Below are 17,570 nucleotides of genomic sequence, written 5' to 3' on the forward strand. Positions count from 1 at the left end.
CAAATTCATATTTGATAATAGGAGTAATTCAAAGCCCACATACTAATAATTCAACAAAAACAGATTTATCTCTGAGATGATAAACTACAATATGCAAATTCTTATTTGATAATAGGAGTATTTCAAAGCCCAGACGATAATGATTCAAATGAAAATAAACTTATCTATGACAGATGGTAAACTCCAACATACAAATTCTTATTCGATGAGAAGAGAATTAACAATTATGATTTATAAACTCTGAACAACTTCAGATCACCAACACATTTATAACCTGAGGTATAAATTTTTACAAAGGATATGATGCTTAATTCATTGTTTACTTGGCTGTCATTTGTTAATGTTTTTTATTTTATTTTATTTTGTTGTCAGATGGGGAGGTTGCTGGAACTAATGCAAGATTATCCAGACTTCAATATGGGGAACTTCTTTGTCATATCCAAAGGCAAACTTATCCAGGTAATGAAATGCTCAAATGATAAGTTATCCATATCCTCTCAGGATAAGGTATCCAGGTAAATAAACACTCTATGTTTAACTTATCCAGGTAGTATAATACTCAAAGGATAACTTATTCAGGCAATCTAATACCCAAAGGATAACTTATCCAGGCAATGAAATATCCCAAGACTAAGTTATCCAGGTAATTAAATACTCAAAGACCAAGTTATCCAGGTTAGTAAATATTCTAGGGATAACTTATACAGGTAATACATTTTTCTAACTATGAATTATCCAGGTAATGAGACTATCAAAGGTAAAGTTATTTAGGTAATAGAATAGTCAAATGATAACTTATCCAGGTAATGAAATGCTCAAAGGAGAAGTTATCCAGGGTAACAGATACTCTAAGGGTAACTTATAGAGGCAAATAGACACTCTAAGTATAACTTATCCAGGGAATATAATAACTCAAGGTAATGAAATACTCTTTTATACAGATTCTCTATAGGCATCTAATACCTCACTTCAAGCAGTGAGAGAGCAGCTTATTTTATACATAATATTATGGCCTCACCTTCAGAATGAGAATTACCTCGTCGAGGCCATCCCGTTTAGATATCATGCAGTTTCACGGAACAATGAGCGCGCAGGTCTGGTGTCTAATCTCTCTCTCTCTCTCTCTCTCTCTCTCTCTCTCTCTCTCTCTCTCTCTCAGATCAATTTGTTTACTTCATTATTGTTCGATTTAGCTCGGTGAAGATAATGGAAAACAAAATAGTTGCATACAAAGAAATCAGCACACGTGCTACAGGCCTCTCTCTCTCTCTCTCTCTCTCTCTCTCTCTCTCTCTCTCTCTCTCTCTCTCTCTCAGATCATTTTGTTTACTTTATAATTGTTGGATTTAGCTCGGAAAACATACAAAGATATCAACAGACGTAATACAGCCCCCCCCCCCCCCCCAACTCTCTCTCTCTCTCTCTTTCTCTCTACCATAATTCGAAACGAGAGACTGACAACCAAGTACCCAACTTACTGCATTAGAAAGAGTGATTTATATAACAGAATCTTTTGCTGCATTTATTAATCAGCAATATTCCAGTCCCATGAATTACCTGCTTTACGCCTTGTCTCTGTTTATTCTCTCTCACCTCTCATTTTCTGAATTCCAACCACCAGATCGCCAGCTTCATCGCCACATACGTCATCATTTTGCTTCAGTTCAGCGTCAGCGACGATGACATCTCCGGTTTTCGGAATCATACGCAGAGAGAGAGGTAGGACTGACTCGCTTTTTTCTCCGGCCACTGGAGGCAGAATGTCTCCATACCTGTCACTTCAGACGCTTCGTCTCACCTGTGTGATGCTTTCTCGTACGTCTCTGCAGTGTGACATACCAATAAATATCCTTGTCCTTTCTGTAGATCGGATATTTTATTTCCTATGTATTCCTTGAATATATTAGCATCAATTAACAAGATGGTATTATTATTATTATTATTATTATTATTATTATTATTATTATTATTATTATTATTATTATTATTATTATTATTATTATTCAGAAGTTAAACCATAATCAAATGGAACAAGCCCATTGACTTGAAATTCAAGCTTCCAAAGAATATTATGGCGTTCATTAGAAAGAGGTAACAGAAGGTAATGGGAAATACAGAAAGGAGACATAATTTACTAAAAAAAAAAATTAACAAATTAATAAAGGAATAAATAAAAAAAAGTAAACAATTACATTAATAGGTTATTAAATAATGATAACGATAATAATAAGAGGCATTTAATAATAATAATAATAATGGTACTCAGTAGGTAGTGAACTTCAAGAGCAGACTTGCCGTCCTCCAGCCCCGGGGAAGCCTGAAAATTGCATGGAGTTATAAATTGGGGATAAATAAATGTAACAAAACAATAAATGAAAACATTACGAAAGAGGAAAAAGATAAAACCCAAGACTAGATGAATATAAATATCAGTTGAGAAAACATAACCAAGAAACCAGACCAGAATGGAAATATGTTAATGGAGAACAGATAAAAGATAAATACGCAAGAATGAAGGTAGCAGGAGAGAGAGAGAGAGAGAGAGAGAGAGAGAGAGAGAGCAAAAGGACCACAAAGATATCCAGGAAGGAACAGATAAGAGGGAATTAAGTTGTCAATTAATCACGTACCAGAATCTACAAGGAACACTTTCCAGAGCAGATGTCATTCAAATGTCAAGTCGTGGGTGTGGCCTGGAACGGAGAAGGAGGAGGAAGGAATTCGAAGGTGAAAAAAACAGTCGATTGACGAAGAGAAAGAACTGTCACACTCGTAAAGACGTAGTCTCCATGTGAAACTCGCGGAGCGGGAAATAATGCGAAGGTTGCCTTTCCAAATTCGTACTTTATAGATTTGTGGAAGGGGCCGAGTTTTTCTTTTAAGTTCACTGTGCGTATTGAACACTGTTATGAATACTGTAATGTGCTTTTTTTTTGTCAGTAGTAACTAGTAAGTCCTCTTGTGATAGGTAGAAAAACAAGCCACTGAACAAAGTCCTTAGATGAACAGTGGCTTTTATTTGGATTGTAAATTATATTTGTCAGGTGGTAAGTTTTTATATGCTTTAAGCAAATAAATATGACTGCACAAGCATACACAGACACAATGATGTTCATTGGATAATTGTGTTTACACACACGCGCGCACACACAAACACGCATAGTATATATACACACACACACACACACACACACACACACACACACACACACACACACACACATATATATATATATATATATATATAGATATATATATATATAGTATATATATATATATATAAGTGTGTGGGTGTGTAAACACAAAACTTCAATGAACATCATATAGCATAATCATTATTCTCTGCAGTACTGTGTCAAAATCGATATTGTAATCGTCAAAATATTATTATTATTATCATTATAACCAGTACTATCTACATTAGTAGTACTACCACTTCACCAATGTCCTAGTACCCCACCACACCCCCACAAAAAAAAAAAAAAAAAAAATAGGATCCCAAAAGAATCCTGGACGTCCTTCACAAATCAAAGCGAGCCATTTCCTTAACCTCGCTGTCCTACCAACCGTAAAGGTCACTGGACCCATCCTTGTGACCTCTGACCTTTGGGAGGAGCGTCCTCCACAGATATCATCTTCGTGGCCACACTTTTGTGGGGCAGGTAAGTGGGTATATCAAGTGGGGGAGGGCGAATGACGGGGACTGAGAATATAATGGGGTTATTTCAACGGTATGTAGATTGGGATTAGGTTGGTATTATTATTATTATTATTATTATTATTATTATTATTATTATTATTATTATTATTATTATTGACATATGTTGTTTTGGAGAAAGGGTAAATCTGAAATGTTTATTATTATTATTATTATTATTATTATTATTATTATTATTATTATTATTATTATTATTATTATTAAACTTGAATATTCTAACGTTATGCTAAATTGCCATATGTAATTTAGCTTAGATATGAAAAAAATCCTAACATTGTTTTGATAGAATTCAATTGAAATGAATTTCATCTTTATTATTTTTATTATTATTATTAGCTGACCAACCCGGCGCTGCCCGAGAAAACTCTGATTGACAATCAATAGATAGATAGGTTGTTATTGAAGTGAAAGTTGAGGAAATGGATGAAAATCTCAGTGCCTAAATTATATCAGCCTATAATCCAAAATTTCAAGAACAGAAGCTGTACAGTGACATATTTTCAGCAAAGTATTTTAACTTAAGTTATGTAAGTTCAATAAATATAAAATAAAAACATTTCCAATGATTTCTGATGATTTCTTATTGATTTAATATCTGAGGCAGAGAGAGAGAGAGAGAGAGAGAGAGGAGAGAGAGAGAGAGAGAGAGAGAGAGACACTAACAGAAAAAGAGACGTGGAAGTGAGGAATTCCTTAAGAGAAAGTAAGGACTTTCCCGTGAATGTGTATTGGTGGTCTTCAAATAAAATGTAATCAAGAAGTACAGAGGAAATAAAAGATTTTTCACCTAAAAAGATAAATACATAAAAAACAGGACGTGAAATGAAAGGGCTTGCTGAACACTTCTTTTGCAAGAAAGTCTCCGAGCTTTGAAAGAATAGTTTTTGACAAGGGGTTCAAATTTATATAAGAGGGCGAATTGAGTCACGGAAGAAGCAGGGATGAGAATTCTGCGTAGACGAAACTTAATGAATAGAAAAATACAGCTGATGGACAGAAAAAAAATAATAAATAAAAAAAAGCAAGTATGTCGTGTCATCTGGATGCTCAACATTAATCATGAATTACAATCTCTGCTTCCCTCAAGCGTCGTCTATGAAGGCTATGAATCTCTCTCTCTCTCTCTCTCTTCTCTCTCTCTCTCTCTCTCTCTCTCTTCTATTTGAATTCACAGTTTACAATCCCAATAACAGGTCATAGGTCCGAACTTCAGCATAATAACAAAATTACTTAGCTATAAGGTCCACCATAACAAACATTAATCTAAAGACAGTTTTCAACAAGAATTCCCTATTTCCTACCCTTCCCCACATCCCCCAACCCCCTCCACCAAATCTCCCTGGTATAGGTACCCTTGCTCCATCTATTGGTCTGAGTGAAGTGAAGTATAGAACGCTCCCCTTATAAACAATCCTTGCCGCCAAGGACCCGAAACGGCAAGTTGGGCGGGTAAAACCATTATTTTCGAGGGTTGAAATGATAGTCAACATGAAATTATGACCTGCTATTAAGAGTAAGAAACTTAAACTTTTTGAAATAATATGATCTACATGATTGGTAACATTTATTCATTACTCTAAGTATAACTAAACTTTAGTAACTATCGAGTAATTGCAATTTGAACGTAAATTCAGCACCCTACCTCCCCCGTCTTAAAAATGGAGTTGCCCATATTACCAGGACTCTGCAAAGTGCTGCCATCTATCGGAGCCTTCAAGAAGCGTTTTTAGCCAGCTTTATTTCGATCGCTTCGCTGATTGGCTCCCTTCTTTGCCGTTAACAATTTAACTGCTTGGTGTCACCTAAAGTCCTAAACGATCCAATGGTGGTTGATAGGAAAGAATGTAGTAAATGCATCGTCCTTTCCCGTTTATGTAAATACGTTTTATATGAAGGCATAAATACTTAAGTGATCACTGAGAAGCTATGAATATGAGTACAATACCTGACCTTCTTCAAAATTAAATAAGGGCTTATTAATTTTATTAATTTTATCTATTTATCCATCAGCTTACGCAACAGGAGAAACTTGGAATAACTGAGGAAAACGATGGATAATCGAAAAACGACGATTTTGAAAAAATCATAAATGTAATTTTGCTTGGAGCGTTTTGCAAGAAAAAGAAAAAAGGCAAAATTCCTTTTGGGCTTAGATCAAATGGGGAAGAATGGATGGGTTATGAGATACTGAGGGACATATATACTATATATAAAGTTTTGTAAGAAGTTCCTATTATTTTTGTTAAATAGAAAAATATATTCCATGAAACTGAATATTGCTGTCAGTTAAACATCAGAATACATGTTTCCTTTTAGAGCTCATTTGAAACAAATCTTGGTTAAAATTATGATTTAATTTCCATATTTCTAAATAATGTAGGTATATAATTTTGTAATATTTTGTAACGTCCTACTTGTGTAAATGAAATTTAATATTTTTCTAATAGAAAATAAAGAAATAAAAAAATTCCATATTTCTAAAGAGAGTTTAGTGTCCTACTAAACTTCATGATGCAAAGTAACTTTATAATAGCAGCCGTCTGGGATATTTATTATTTTCATGTTAATGTTTGCCATGAATAACATATATATTAATGCACGGTGGCCGTAAATAAAGCCACAGAAAAAAAATCACTGAATAAAGTCACAATTTTCGGTAGGAAAAAGTCACATAAAAAAGTCAAATTACCTGAAATTCTTATGTTAATTTTTTTAAGGTAATCCTAAAAGGGTCTGGTACTAAACACGTAGAAAAGGTGAATGCATACCGGGTTAAAACAGTTTGGGGGTCATTATTCTAAAAAATTATAAATGAAACTTTTTTTTTTTTTTTCAGTGCCTTTTTCCCCGTGACTTATTTACCTGTAATTTTTTTTACCTGGACTCTCATGCACAGGTGAATACGAAAAAAAGAGTAGTTTCTAATGCCTTTAGTTTCTCTCATATCCAAGTATATGGTTTTAATTCATGAACGGCTAATTCCCAATAGGCTTATATTTAATGGCCGTAATGCTATACATTTAATTTTGATTACAATATTATCTATTAATTTTTCTTCTAGAATTTACTCAACAGTAGCTTATGTATTTCTTGATATCAGGTAATATTAGCTGAGTTGAGTTGATGAGATGAATACAGAATTTAGGACCAAGGTCAAACACTGGGACATGTGAGGTCATTCAGCGCTGAAATGGACATTGACAGTAAAAGGTTTGAAAGGTGTAACAGGAGGAAAACCTCAAAGGAGTTGCAATATGAATCAAGTATTAGGAGAGGGGGGAAAAGTAAGATGGAAGAGAGAGAATAGGAAAGGAGGTACAGTAAAAGGAACGAAAGCGGTTGCCGCTAGTGACCGAAGGCACGCTCCAAAGAACTTTAAGTCATGCCTACAGTGCACCACGTTGTAGGCATTACTTAAGGTTCTTTAACTCACCTAATACCTTGCAATAACTACCTCGACAAAAAAGAGAAGGAAATCAATAAAAAATTGCCTAAAAAAAATAGAATTTATTCAAAGAGTCGAATCCAAATCAGACGTCGGTCCTGCATCTATTTGTCGTCATCCTCGACCTCGGGGAGGTCGGCCTCTGGGGCTTGGGGCACGACGTTGTCATCGACGATCCTGTAGCCGAGGTGGTCGGCGACGTACTTGACGTAATACTCGTTGCCGTCGGGCGCTACCCAGGAGTACTCGCCCTCCACGGCCCTGCCGGGCTGACCCTCCTGCTCCTGCTCCTGGTTGTCCAACTCGAAGTCCACGATGTCCGAGGGACGTGCGGCTGCCACGGCCACTAGGCAGAGAGCAATGAGGACCTGGAAGGTGGAAGGTAAGACGTAAAAGTGTGAGACAAACCTAGACCGTCAAGTCAAGCAGGGGGCCACTTTTCAGCAATTCAGGGCTTAAGATAAGGCACAAAGGTAGTTCGAGAGGTTAGACAGCATAATAGAGTGTCCCAGCACATAAGGGAGATGACGTACAAGAATCTAAAGGGATAAAGGGAAGAAAGCCCTCCAGTTGCACGAAGTAATAGTCAGAGAAGTTGGACATCAAGGCTAAAAAGGGAATTTGAGCTAGGAGCACAAATTGTGATTTTGATTATTTATGAAAATAAAAAGCTATAAGACACAACCGATTAAGGTGAAATAAAGAAGTTAGAGTGGTTGGACAGGAAAATGGAAGAAAGGAGATGAAAATGGAGGTAAAGTAAAAGGTCAAAAAGTGGGTTGCAGCTAAGGGCCAAAGCGCCTGCAAACAACCTTTAGTAATGCCTACAGTGTACCATATAAGGTGCACAGACGGTAACACCCTCCTACGGGGAGATTGTGAAAATCAAACCATAAGACAAACGACTGCGAACAAACTTTGGCAACGCCTACAGTGTACCACATGAGGGGCAATGACGGCACTTCTGTGAGATGGCTTCTGTTAACTTTGTATGGGGAAAAATTGAAGGAAATTGTTACAAACAAATTCTTGTTTTCAACATTTTAACTGTTGAAGTAATGTAAATATTGTATTTTTGTTAATTTAAAATAAAAAATAAAAGTAAATGTATTGGGAAAAATTGAAGAAAATGATTACAAACAAATTCTTGTTTTCAACATTTTAATTGTTGAAGTAAAGAAAATATTGAATTTTGTTAATTCTTTTTAAATAAAAGTAAATGTATGGGGAAAAATTGAAGAAAATTGTTACAATCAAAATCTTGTGTTCAACATTTTAACTGTTGAAGTAATGTAAATATTGAATTTTGTTATTTGTTTTAAATAAAAGTAAATGTATGGGAAAAAATGGAAGAAAAAGATTACTATAAAAATCTTGTGTTCACCATTCTAATTGTTGAAGTAAAGTAAATATTGAAATTTTTTTTAATAAAAGTAAATGTATAGGGAAAAATTTAAGAAAATGATTACAATCAAATTCTTGTGTTCAACATTTAATTGTTGAAGTAATGTAAATATTGTATTTTTGTTATTTTTTAAAATAAAAGTTAAAATAAGATTTCCTTAGAGGGAGAGGGATAAGTCGAGAAAATCAGACAAGAAAACTAACAGACTACAACTGAGAAATGAAGACACTCACTAGAACCTTCATGTCGATAGCTGGCTGTGACCACAGACGACAACCTGATGCCGTGACTTGGTTCACCCTTTTGTTTATATATACGCAGTCGTGGCCTTCAATGGCCTTCGGGGGAGGCACTTTTTGGAAGCACGAAAAACGTCTTTTGGGGGCGGCGTCTGGTCTGATGGAAATGATCCCTTGAGCGGACTCGTTTTCATGTGCCTTTTTTTTTTTTTGTGGTGGGGGGGGGGGGGGGCGAGACTTGTTTACCCTACTTTTTGTGTTTACTCTACTTTTTGTCATGGCGGCTCATTGGGTCAGTTACTATTTAGGATTTGCTCTGATTTGGTAAATTGCATAATTAGGTAAAATCCCCGGCAGTATGATTTAATTAAACTTTATGTAATAGGGATGGAATTATGAGTTATTTTGAACTAATTACTTAGTTCAATGTCTATTAGGAAAGCCTCCTCATCAAGCTGATTTGATGAGGCTTTATGTAATAAGAATGAAATTAAGAGTTACTTTGAACTAATCATTTAGTTCCACATCTATAAGGAAAATCACGTTTTTATAACCTGCAATTAAGGCCATTAGTCTTACACAATTCATTCTACCACCTTGGATAAAATAGCTGCAGATTATGCTCTTACTATGAAAAACGTATCCTTATTCATATTCTCTTGCAAGTTAAATGAATTCATAGTATATCTCATGAATAAGCAGTATGGATAAAAATATTATAGCAAAAGCCTATTATTATTGCAAACTGGGACTGATTTAGATTTCAATCAGTCTCAATACGTGAATAAATAAAACAATAAATTATAAACTATTTATGTTCCTTCCCTTATGTTGGTACTTTAAAACACTAAAGGGAACTAAATTAATTATCTCTTGTTTCGTTTATCAAAATGAGAGAGAGAGAGAGAGAGAGAGAGAGAGAGAGAGAGAGAGAGAGAGAGAGAGAGTCTTTTTGAAAGCAGTTCTGTAAAGTTTTGTAATTGATTGCTCAACACAGATACAGGATAGAATGATAGCAAACAAGTAAAATATGCATCGAACTTTCTTCGACGCAGTCGAGTTTTCTGTACAGCGTATAATCAAGGCCACCGAAAATAGATCTGTTTTTCGATGGTCTCGGCATAATGCTGTATGGGCCGAAGCCCATGAACCTTTAACTACTCCCCTGTGGTGGCCTGGTATATATATCGTTGCCAGACGAACGATTATATATAACTTTAACCTTAAATAGAATGTAAACTACTGAGGCTAGAGAGCTGCAATTTGGTAAGTTTGATGATTGGAGGGTGGATGATCAACATACCAATTTGCAGCCCTCTAGCCTCAGTAGCTTTTAAGATCTGAGGGTAGACAGAAAAGTGCGGACAGACAGACAAAGCCGTCTCAATAGTTTTCTTTTACAGAAAACTAAAATTGTGTGATTCCCTTTTAAGTGTCTCACCTAATCTGCCCGATGTTGTAAAAGAGTAATATCTTTTAAAGAGGTCTATCTCCTTTTCGAGATAACAAGCAGAATAAAACCAGTTAAGTTAATTACAGTAGTTATTTTAAAAGGCGGCCCAGTCATATATTCTTCAGACGGAAAGTGAGTGTTTGCTGAAAATTTCTTTGAGTCGTTTGCTGTCCTAAATTCTGAATTATTTTTCTGGTAGTTTCTCTCTCTCTCTCTCTCTCTCTCTCTCTCTCTCTCTCTCTCTCTCTCTCAGACGGGCACAGCTTTCCGATTTCCAAGTAAATCTTTAGGCATACGGTCGTAACTCACTTTGAGTGACTGCACTATCTAATGCAAGTTTGAATTTTGTCATGATGTCTGGGGCAAATTCATATTGATTCTGCAGCCAGAATGTGATTTAATTCTCATTCTATTGTTGTGTCTTCACTATCTCGTCGGAAGCTGCTTACGTGATATGAAAGAGTTTGCCCACAAAATTTCTGAAGGTGTGAACTGTCCTTACTTCTCACACTTTTCTTATGGTGTCAGTGAAGATTACTTTACCTTGCTTTACCTTCTTTTATAGCAGTCAAAGCAGATTCTAAATGTGAACTGTGAACTCGAGAGTGGGTCTATGATACAGAACAGAATACGGACAATAAACCAAAGGCCAAGCTCTGGGACCTATGAGGTCACTCAGCGCTGACACGGGAATTGTCATAAAAAGGTTTGAAAAGTGTAACAGGAGGAAAACCTCGTAGTTGGTAGGAGGGGGTGGAGAGTAAGATGAATTAAAAGGAATATGAACGGAGTTACAGTAAACAGCTGGCTAGATAAAATTCTTTACAGTCCAGATATGAAAAATCAATCTAATACTTCTTAAACTATACATTTTTTAAAAAATTATATTGTTTTTGTAGCAAAATGTTATCTACATTAATTTTTATATTTTTGTATTAAGAGAATTATTCAAATAATGTAAATGATTGAAATGTAATTGTATGTTTATAAAAAAGAAAAAAAGAATAATTCTGAAAATAATCACTTTCTCATTAAGTTGAATTATGTGTATTTACTAATTACTTAGTGAAAAATACTTGTAGGCTATTTAAGCCTTATGAATCTATCAGATGATTGCCGTAATAATAATAATAATAATAATAATAATAATAATAATAATAATAATAATAATAATAATAATAATAATTTTAAGGTTTCTAATAACATTTTGAGACTTGCGATCTAAGCAGTGATCTATTTAAAATGCATAGGATAACTTAATTAGCTTTTTTTGAGTAAAATATCATAAAATATCAAGGATAATATATCCTTAGATTCCCAAATGACACCATTCAGTAAGGATGATATTTCTTATAGTATTAGAAATGAAAGATATCATTTAACAAAAATAAACTTTATTCAGCCAATCATAAGAAACCAATATTCATCTTCTGCAGTTATCTATTTATTTGTCGTCATCCTCGACCTCGGGGAGGTCGGCCTCTGGGGCTTGGGGCACGACGTTGTCATCGACGACCCTGTAGCCGAGGTGGTCGGCGACGTACTTGACGTAATACTCGTTGCCGTCGGGCGCTACCCAGGAGTACTCGCCCTCGACGGCTCTGCCGGGCTGACCCTCCTGCTCCTGCTCATGGTTGTCCAACTCGAAGTCCACGATGTCCGAGGGACGTGCGGCTGCGAGAGCCACCAGGCAGAGAGCGAAAATAACCTGAAAGTTAAAGATAATTATTATATATTTTTAATCATTAACCGATATATACGTTGCCCTGTTTTCGAACATTTCAGTTAAATTAGTCTACAAAAGTCTATGGTCAGGTTAGGTTAAGATTGATAGGTTACTTTATGCTAGGTTCTTATCCAGTACAGCTACTCTAATCCTCTCCTTGTTGCAGAAGGTTATGTTAAGCAAAATAAGGCTAAGTCTAAGATAAGGCTGGTTTACGTCCCCATCAAATTTTGTCATCTCCCTGAAAATTTATACTAAGGCTAGGTCTAGCATTTAGTTTGTGTTCATTAAAGTTAAGCACAGTAAGGATGGTTGGACTAATCAAGTGCTTCTATCAAATACAGTGATATCTGCATGGATCGTGACAAGATTCTGGCACAGAACTCATCAAATCAAGTATTTCTTAAGTGAATTTTTGCCTAAAAGTTGACATAAACCTACTAGATGGAGTAATTCCTAAGTGAACTTTGCCAAGATGTTGACATAGAACCCACCAAACAGAGCAATTCCTAAGGGGATCTTACAAAGAATTTTACATGTTTCGTCAAATGGAATGGTTCCCAAATGGATTTTGCTAAGTTGACGTAGAACCATATAGCAGAGTAATCCCTACGTGAATTTTACCAGCAAATCGACACAAAAATATAATGCAAAGCTTATTCCCTTTTGGTATTATTATAAGGGATCTATGTTAACCCTCTTTTAATATTGTACTTTCCTAATTTCTAATGTACATGTTTTGTAAATACGTATTGTCTTTTGAAATATAAAACAAATAAAACAATAAATGGACACAGAGAGTCCTAGATTTCTCAGACTCACCAGAACCTTCATGATTGCGAGTTCAGACGACAGAAGAAGCTGATATGGAGATGAGCTGCGTTCTGCTTATATATACACACACACTTCTCAATGACCTTCAGACTTCACCTTTAACATAACGAGATCCTCTCGCCTGGTTCAAGAATAGCCCCCCCGGATTGAACTCGTTTTCGTGTGTCCTTCGTCTGCGAAAATATTCGCTACTTTTTATGTGGAGGGTTTTAGGTGAGTGATAATTTTTGATTCGTGGAATATAAACTTTTGAGTTTGTCCGAGTGATTTGTGTCTTAGTAGAATTCGAGAACAATGTATATATATATGTGTATGGTGACTTGAGTTTCGCAAAATGAATAACCCAAGCTGAGTTCAGTATTTTGGTTAATAAATCAACAAGCTAGTCCCTTACGACGCTCCCGATTGGCTGCTGATATGCCAATACCAACCGCCAATCAGGAACGTCGCAAGGGACTGGCTTATAGACATCAGATTGCACGGTTGATTGAATCTACTATATCAACCATATTTTATTTTATTTTTATTGGCGTCTGTTTCCTTATTAATTGGTTTATTTACTTTTTTTATTAGAATCTGATTCCTTATTGATTAGCTTATTCCCTTTTGTTAGCAATTAATTCCTATTCATTTAACCACTTTACTTTTATTAGCATCTAATTCCTGTTCATTTAACCTCTTTACTTTTATTAGCATTTAATTTCTATTCATTTAACCTCTTTACTTTTATTGGCATTTAATTCCTATTTGTTTAACCACTTTACTTTTATTGGCATCTAATTCCCATTCATTGAACCTCTACTTTCATTAGCATTTAATTCCTATTCATTTAACCTCTCTTTACTTTTATTAGCATTTAATTCCTATTCGTTTAACCTCTACTTTTATTAGCATTTAATTTATATTCATTTAACCTCTTTACTTTTATTGGCATTTAATTCCTATTCATTTAACCTCTTTACTTTTATTGGCATCTAATTCCCATTCATTGAACCTCTACTTTCATTAGCATTTAATTCCTATTCATTTAACCTCTTTACTTTTATTAGCATTTAAGCATTTAATTCCTATTCGTTTAACCTCTTTACTTTCATTAGCATTTAATTCCTGTTCATTTAATCTCTTTACTTTTATTAGCATTTAATTCCTATTCATTTAATCTCTTTATTTTCATTAGCATTTAATTCCTGTTCATTTAACCTCTTTACTTTTATTAGCATTTAATTCCTATTCATTTTATCTCTTTACCTATATTGGAATTTAATTCCTATTTGTTTAACCACTTTACTTTTATTGGCATCTAATTCCTATTCATTTAGCATCATTACTTTTATTAGAATCGAATTCCTATTCACTTAGCCTCTTTACTTTTATTGGCATCTAATTCCTATTCATTTAACCTCTTTACTTTTATTAGCATTTAATTCCTCTTAATTTAAATTCTTTACTTTTATTAGCATTTAATTCTTATTCATTTAACCTCTTTACCTATGTTGGCATTTAATTCCTATTAGTTTCACCTCTACTTTTATTAGTATGTAATTCCTTCTCGAGTACCTTTATTCCTTTTTATTATTCTCTAATTCCTTAAATATTAGTTTCTTTCCCTTTATAACTTTTGCTTATTCTTACCTTAAATAAAACAATTTTTAAATATTTTTCAATAAAATGTGCTCATATTAACACCCAATGAATATTCAATGAAAATTATATCAGTATTTCAACTTTAATTCAAGAAATGTCTCACGATTATAGTTGTTCATGAATCAAGATAATAATGTTGATTCTGTCTACAAGGGTTTGCAATAGGAGTTTTAAAGAAAGCAAAACGAAGCTTTATAAAGTCAAAAGCGTTGCTTTGCGTATGGGTTAAAGCTTGGAACGGGATCCAAAGAATTAATTTACGCGTATGTGTTTGTGAGCATGTATGGGCAAAAATGTATTGTCTTGATCTTCCAAGATCCATATACGAACAAAATGTCTTTCCTGTATCTCTTGTTTTATTTATTTATTTATTTATTTATTTATTTATTTATTTATTTATTTATTTATTTATTTATTTATTTTTTGTGTGGCTTTTGTAAACGCTCATAGAATCCGGTTTGCAAATTCCCGAGATGTATGCTGGTATTGCACCACCCCCGGTTTTTTTCTTGCCACGCCCCTAGGTTAGTGTATCTCTTGTCTTTATTTGCGCGCGCGCGTGTGTGTGTGTGTGTGTGTGTGTGGCTTTTGTAACCCTTCATGGAATCCGGTCTGCAAATTCCCGAGATGTATATACTGGTATTGCACAAGCCCCGGTTTCTTTGCCATGCCCTTAGGTTAGGTTACCTTAGGTTAGGTTAGTTCCAAGAAGTGTCAATCACTTACTATGGCTGTGGGGAACATAATGAGACTGTTTTGAAAGAAGATTCTATGGTTAGTATTTTTTAAGATATGGCCTCCCGCCTTTTCAGGCAAGGTTCGATTCTCGCTTACAGTTCGGGAATATGCATCCGAGTTCTACATTCATCCCTGTATGATTCCATCCAGAGATGGCAGTTTATAATCTCTAAATACATAATATCTAAGTTACCAGCCCAACGACGGCTTGGCATCAAAGCAACTGCCGAGTCCAATGATCGTCGAGACAATTTAAAACATTAGATGAATTAATTTTTTCGTTAATTCTTCTCTTCTCTCATCAAACACAGGATACGTTTTTCGTTATTCTGTCCGGTCTTGGAATATCTTCATTCTGTTTATTTTTTTTTATAACGCCCATAATGTAAAATCAAATGTTTATTGTGTGATATTTGTATCACATCCCATGTCCAGTTTATACAAGCAATTCAATTTTGTTTTTAGTCGTTATTCGACTTTTATCTATTTCCATTAAAGCTGCCCTGTTATGTTAATGCTCTACATTGGAATTCTGAGTTACTATGAGCTTTAAAACGTGTAAAAAAATTTTTTTTTATCAATATAATATAAAACATTGCAAAAAGGTGACTACTTTGCAAAATGATTTAGTTCTTGAAGAACTTCAACCTTTCAGAATACAAAATGCGTAAGATGGACGCTTAGAATAAAAGCTTCCTATTCAATTGTTATTAGATAAGACCCAACATCTCGCTTATATCTTCATTTTATTAGCAATAAATACTGAATTTCCAACAATCTGTTCATAAAAAAACAGTAAAGGATATAGAAAGCAAATTTTTATGGAAAAATAATCTTTATTCAAAGCCAATCTTCAAATCATGCATATCTCAGCCATTTAATAGTCTACTCCTAGTCATCCTCGACCTCGGGGAGGTCAGCCTCGGGAGCTTGGGGTACGACGTTGTCCTCGACGACCCTGTAGCCGAGGTGGTCGGCGACGTACTTGACGTAGTACTCGTTGCCGTCGGGCGCTACCCAGGAGTACTCGCCCTCGACGGCCCTTCCTGGCTGACCCTCCTGCTCCTGCTCGTGGTTGTCCAACTCGAAGTCCACGATGTCCGAAGGGCGTGCGGCTGCGAGGGCCACTAGGCAGAGAGCGAGGATGACCTGAGGTTAAACAGACGAGAAATAAATAAATAATTTTTATTGTTTTTAAATGTAAGTTTCAGATGTTCAAGTCTGTAACTGAATTGTTATTATTATTATTATTATTATTATTATTATTATTATTATTATTATTATTCTTATTATTATATTATTATTATTATTATTTTGTTCCTTAATTAATTATTATTTTGTTCCAAGGGGTCCACAATATTGTGGACCCCTTAAAACATTGTATAAAATCTCGTGATAGAGAGTTTTGTCCCCAATTATTATTATATTATTATTATTATTATTATTATTATTATTATTATTATTATTATTCAGAAGATGAACCCTATTCGTATAGACCAAGCCTGTAGGGGGCCACTGACTTGAAATTCCAACTTCCAAACAATATGGTATTCAGTCGAAAGAAGTAAAGGATTAATTAGAAAATGAAAATCAACAAATTAACAAATCAACAGATAAACAGATAAAAAACGTAAAAAAATGATAAAATACAAGGAGAATTGCTTTAAGGTAGTCATACATTGTGTAAACCAAACAAAAACTTCTTTCAGTTTTCTTCTAAAGATTGAAAAAGAAACCCACAAAATTACTGTGTATAACGTGTTTACTTATAAGTATCTATATTTTGTTTTACTCAACACTCAAGTACTTTCAGGCCCTATCTGTTGCCCTTTTTCAGGCTGAAATCCTACACATCTCTTGAAAAAGGGCCACAGATAAGGCCTGAAAGAACTCGAGTGTTGAGTAAAACAAAATGTAAATACTGATAAACAAATGCGTTATACACAGTAATTTTGTGGGTTTCTTTTTCAATGCATTGCGTTTTCTCTTGGACTTTAGAAGTCCCAGTTGCACAAGATCTGGAAGACTGTGCCACAGTCCAACGGCGCGAGGAATGAAGGACCTCTATAGACCTCAGAAACGAAGACTTACCAAGACCTTCATGGCTGCTTGCTTGCTGCTTGCTCTGAAGACAAGACCTGTTGATGCCTCGACTTCACCCTCTTCTTATATATACCCCTGTGTGGCCTTCGAACTCCACCTTGGGGGCCGTACCAACTCTTCGTCCTGGTCTCACGGTAATCCCCTCAAATTGAACTTGTTTACAAGTGCCCTTTGTGGGGCAAGAAATGTTTGCAATTGCTTTTTTTGCAATCAGTTTGTTTGGTCTTGTTTAGTTTTCAATTAGAGCTACCTTATTGCATTATTC

The 17,570-nt window shown here is 34.9% G+C and overlaps 3 protein-coding genes across 3 annotated transcripts; all 3 read right to left on the minus strand.

The window, feature by feature from the left end:
- Positions 1–7,210: 7,210 nt before the first annotated feature.
- LOC135214072 (cuticle protein CP575-like) lies at positions 7,211–8,920 on the minus strand. The gene is made up of 2 exons (XM_064248185.1): positions 8,802–8,920; positions 7,211–7,531 (listed from the first exon to the last, which is right to left on the minus strand). Exons 1-2 carry the CDS (start codon positions 8,811–8,813, stop codon positions 7,268–7,270), a joined length of 276 nt encoding a protein of 91 aa, XP_064104255.1. The 5' UTR covers positions 8,814–8,920; the 3' UTR covers positions 7,211–7,267.
- A 2,717-nt stretch (positions 8,921–11,637) lies between these two features.
- On the minus strand, positions 11,638–12,905 carry LOC135212509 (cuticle protein CP575-like). Its single transcript, XM_064246022.1, has 2 exons — positions 12,809–12,905; positions 11,638–11,968 (listed from the first exon to the last, which is right to left on the minus strand). The coding sequence occupies exons 1-2, from the start codon at positions 12,818–12,820 to the stop codon at positions 11,705–11,707; spliced, it is 276 nt and encodes a 91-aa protein (XP_064102092.1). The 5' UTR covers positions 12,821–12,905; the 3' UTR covers positions 11,638–11,704.
- A 3,113-nt stretch (positions 12,906–16,018) lies between these two features.
- LOC135212516 (cuticle protein CP575-like) lies at positions 16,019–17,423 on the minus strand. The gene is made up of 2 exons (XM_064246035.1): positions 17,294–17,423; positions 16,019–16,351 (listed from the first exon to the last, which is right to left on the minus strand). Exons 1-2 carry the CDS (start codon positions 17,303–17,305, stop codon positions 16,094–16,096), a joined length of 270 nt encoding a protein of 89 aa, XP_064102105.1. The 5' UTR covers positions 17,306–17,423; the 3' UTR covers positions 16,019–16,093.
- Between the last annotated feature and the right edge of the window lie 147 nt (positions 17,424–17,570).

This window comes from Macrobrachium nipponense, chromosome 19 (genome assembly GCF_015104395.2).
Source record: "Macrobrachium nipponense isolate FS-2020 chromosome 19, ASM1510439v2, whole genome shotgun sequence".
Taxonomy (NCBI): Eukaryota; Metazoa; Arthropoda; class Malacostraca; order Decapoda; family Palaemonidae; genus Macrobrachium; species Macrobrachium nipponense.